The 1,354-nt window shown below is 50.9% G+C and overlaps 1 protein-coding gene across 1 annotated transcript in view; it reads left to right on the forward strand.

Annotated features, from left to right (window-relative positions):
- Nucleotides 1-293: 293 nt before the first annotated feature.
- The window catches only part of LOC107687332 (uncharacterized), a 4,139-nt gene continuing 3,078 nt past the window's right edge, over nucleotides 294-1,354 (forward strand). The window contains exon 1 of the mRNA XM_016484612.1: nucleotides 294-303. Coding sequence (XP_016340098.1) covers nucleotides 294-303 — 10 coding nt within the window. The remainder of the gene's footprint in view (nucleotides 304-1,354) is intronic.

Below are 1,354 nucleotides of genomic sequence, written 5' to 3' on the forward strand. Positions count from 1 at the left end.
TTTTTGGCCCCACAAGTCAATGCATACAAACGGATTGCTCCTGCTGGCCCCCTTTCCTCCCCACCACCTGCCCGGAGGCCTTACAATCGGAAAGTTGACAAAAATAAATGTAGTCAGTGCCAACAGCCCCGGAACAAAGAAAGTGGCCACAGCCAGTATTATGGGTACATATACTGTCCCCAAAATGCTGGTATTCCACTTGACCAGTGGATGGAGGAGATGCGGAAGAAGAGGGCAGATAAGAAATAGATTGGTTTGTCTTTAAGTCAAGACAAACCAATCTGTCCCTTAAGATGGCGGCGCGTTCACACGCTGCGGCTTCTCTCTCTCCCGACAGAAAGGTGTTTTCGTGTTTTTTGTCTCGTGAGTCGCAGTGTTTTTGTACGTATTCGTCGCGTCTATCTGTCTCTAAGCGTGCATACAGTCGTGAGTTTCTGCTCGATGTCGGCAGAACCACATTTTTAGAGTTAAACTCTGCGCACGCCGAAGAGCTGCGGGATCTTGGTCTGCTCCGGAGGCCCACACCATCACCGACCCCCACTACTGCATCTCGCCCACAGCAGAGGCGCCACAAGCGGCGTGAGAGGAAGCAGAAGAGGGGTAAGCGCGGAGGTATCCGGGCTAGGCTAGCGGCTAACCCACACAAGCCAGCTATCCCCACCATCGTACTGGCTAACGTACGCTCTTTGGACAATAAACTGGACTACATCCGACTACTACGCTCAACTCAGAGGACTGTAAGAGACTGTTGTGTTTTTGTGTTCACGGAAACATGGCTCAACAACAGCGTTCCGGACTGCGCTATTCATCTCGATCAGCTGACATGCTATCGAGCGGACAGAGCTCGCGTCGAGGGAGGTAAGACCCGCGGCGGAGGGCTTTGTGTTTACATCAATGACGTGTGGTGCCGCGATGCTGTTGTGGTCTGCAAACACTGCTCACCCCTGGTGGAGTTTATGATTATTAAGTGCCGGCCGTTCTATCTACCGAGGGAATATACAGCCATACTGCTCGTTGCTGTATACATCCCTCCCAGCTCCAACAACAGCAACAGGAGCGAGGCACTAAATGAACTGTACCAGCACATCAGTGAGCAGCAGACAGCCCACCCCGATGCTTTTCTAATCTTGGCTGGGGATTTCAACCATGCAGACTTAAAGAGTGTGTTCCCAAAAATACACCAACACATAAACTTTCCAACTCGGGGAAACAACATTCTAGAATTTGTTTACACCACACAGAGAGGAGCTTACAAGGCCCTCCCCCATCTTGGCACCTCTGACCACATCACTGTCATGCTAATGCATGCATACAGCCCACTCGTTAAAGTCACCAAACCAGTTCACAAACAGAT

The sequence above is a fragment of the Sinocyclocheilus anshuiensis genome, unplaced genomic scaffold (genome assembly GCF_001515605.1).
Source record: "Sinocyclocheilus anshuiensis isolate Anshui unplaced genomic scaffold, SAMN03320099.WGS_v1.1 scaffold9639, whole genome shotgun sequence".
NCBI lineage: Eukaryota > Metazoa > Chordata > Actinopteri > Cypriniformes > Cyprinidae > Sinocyclocheilus > Sinocyclocheilus anshuiensis.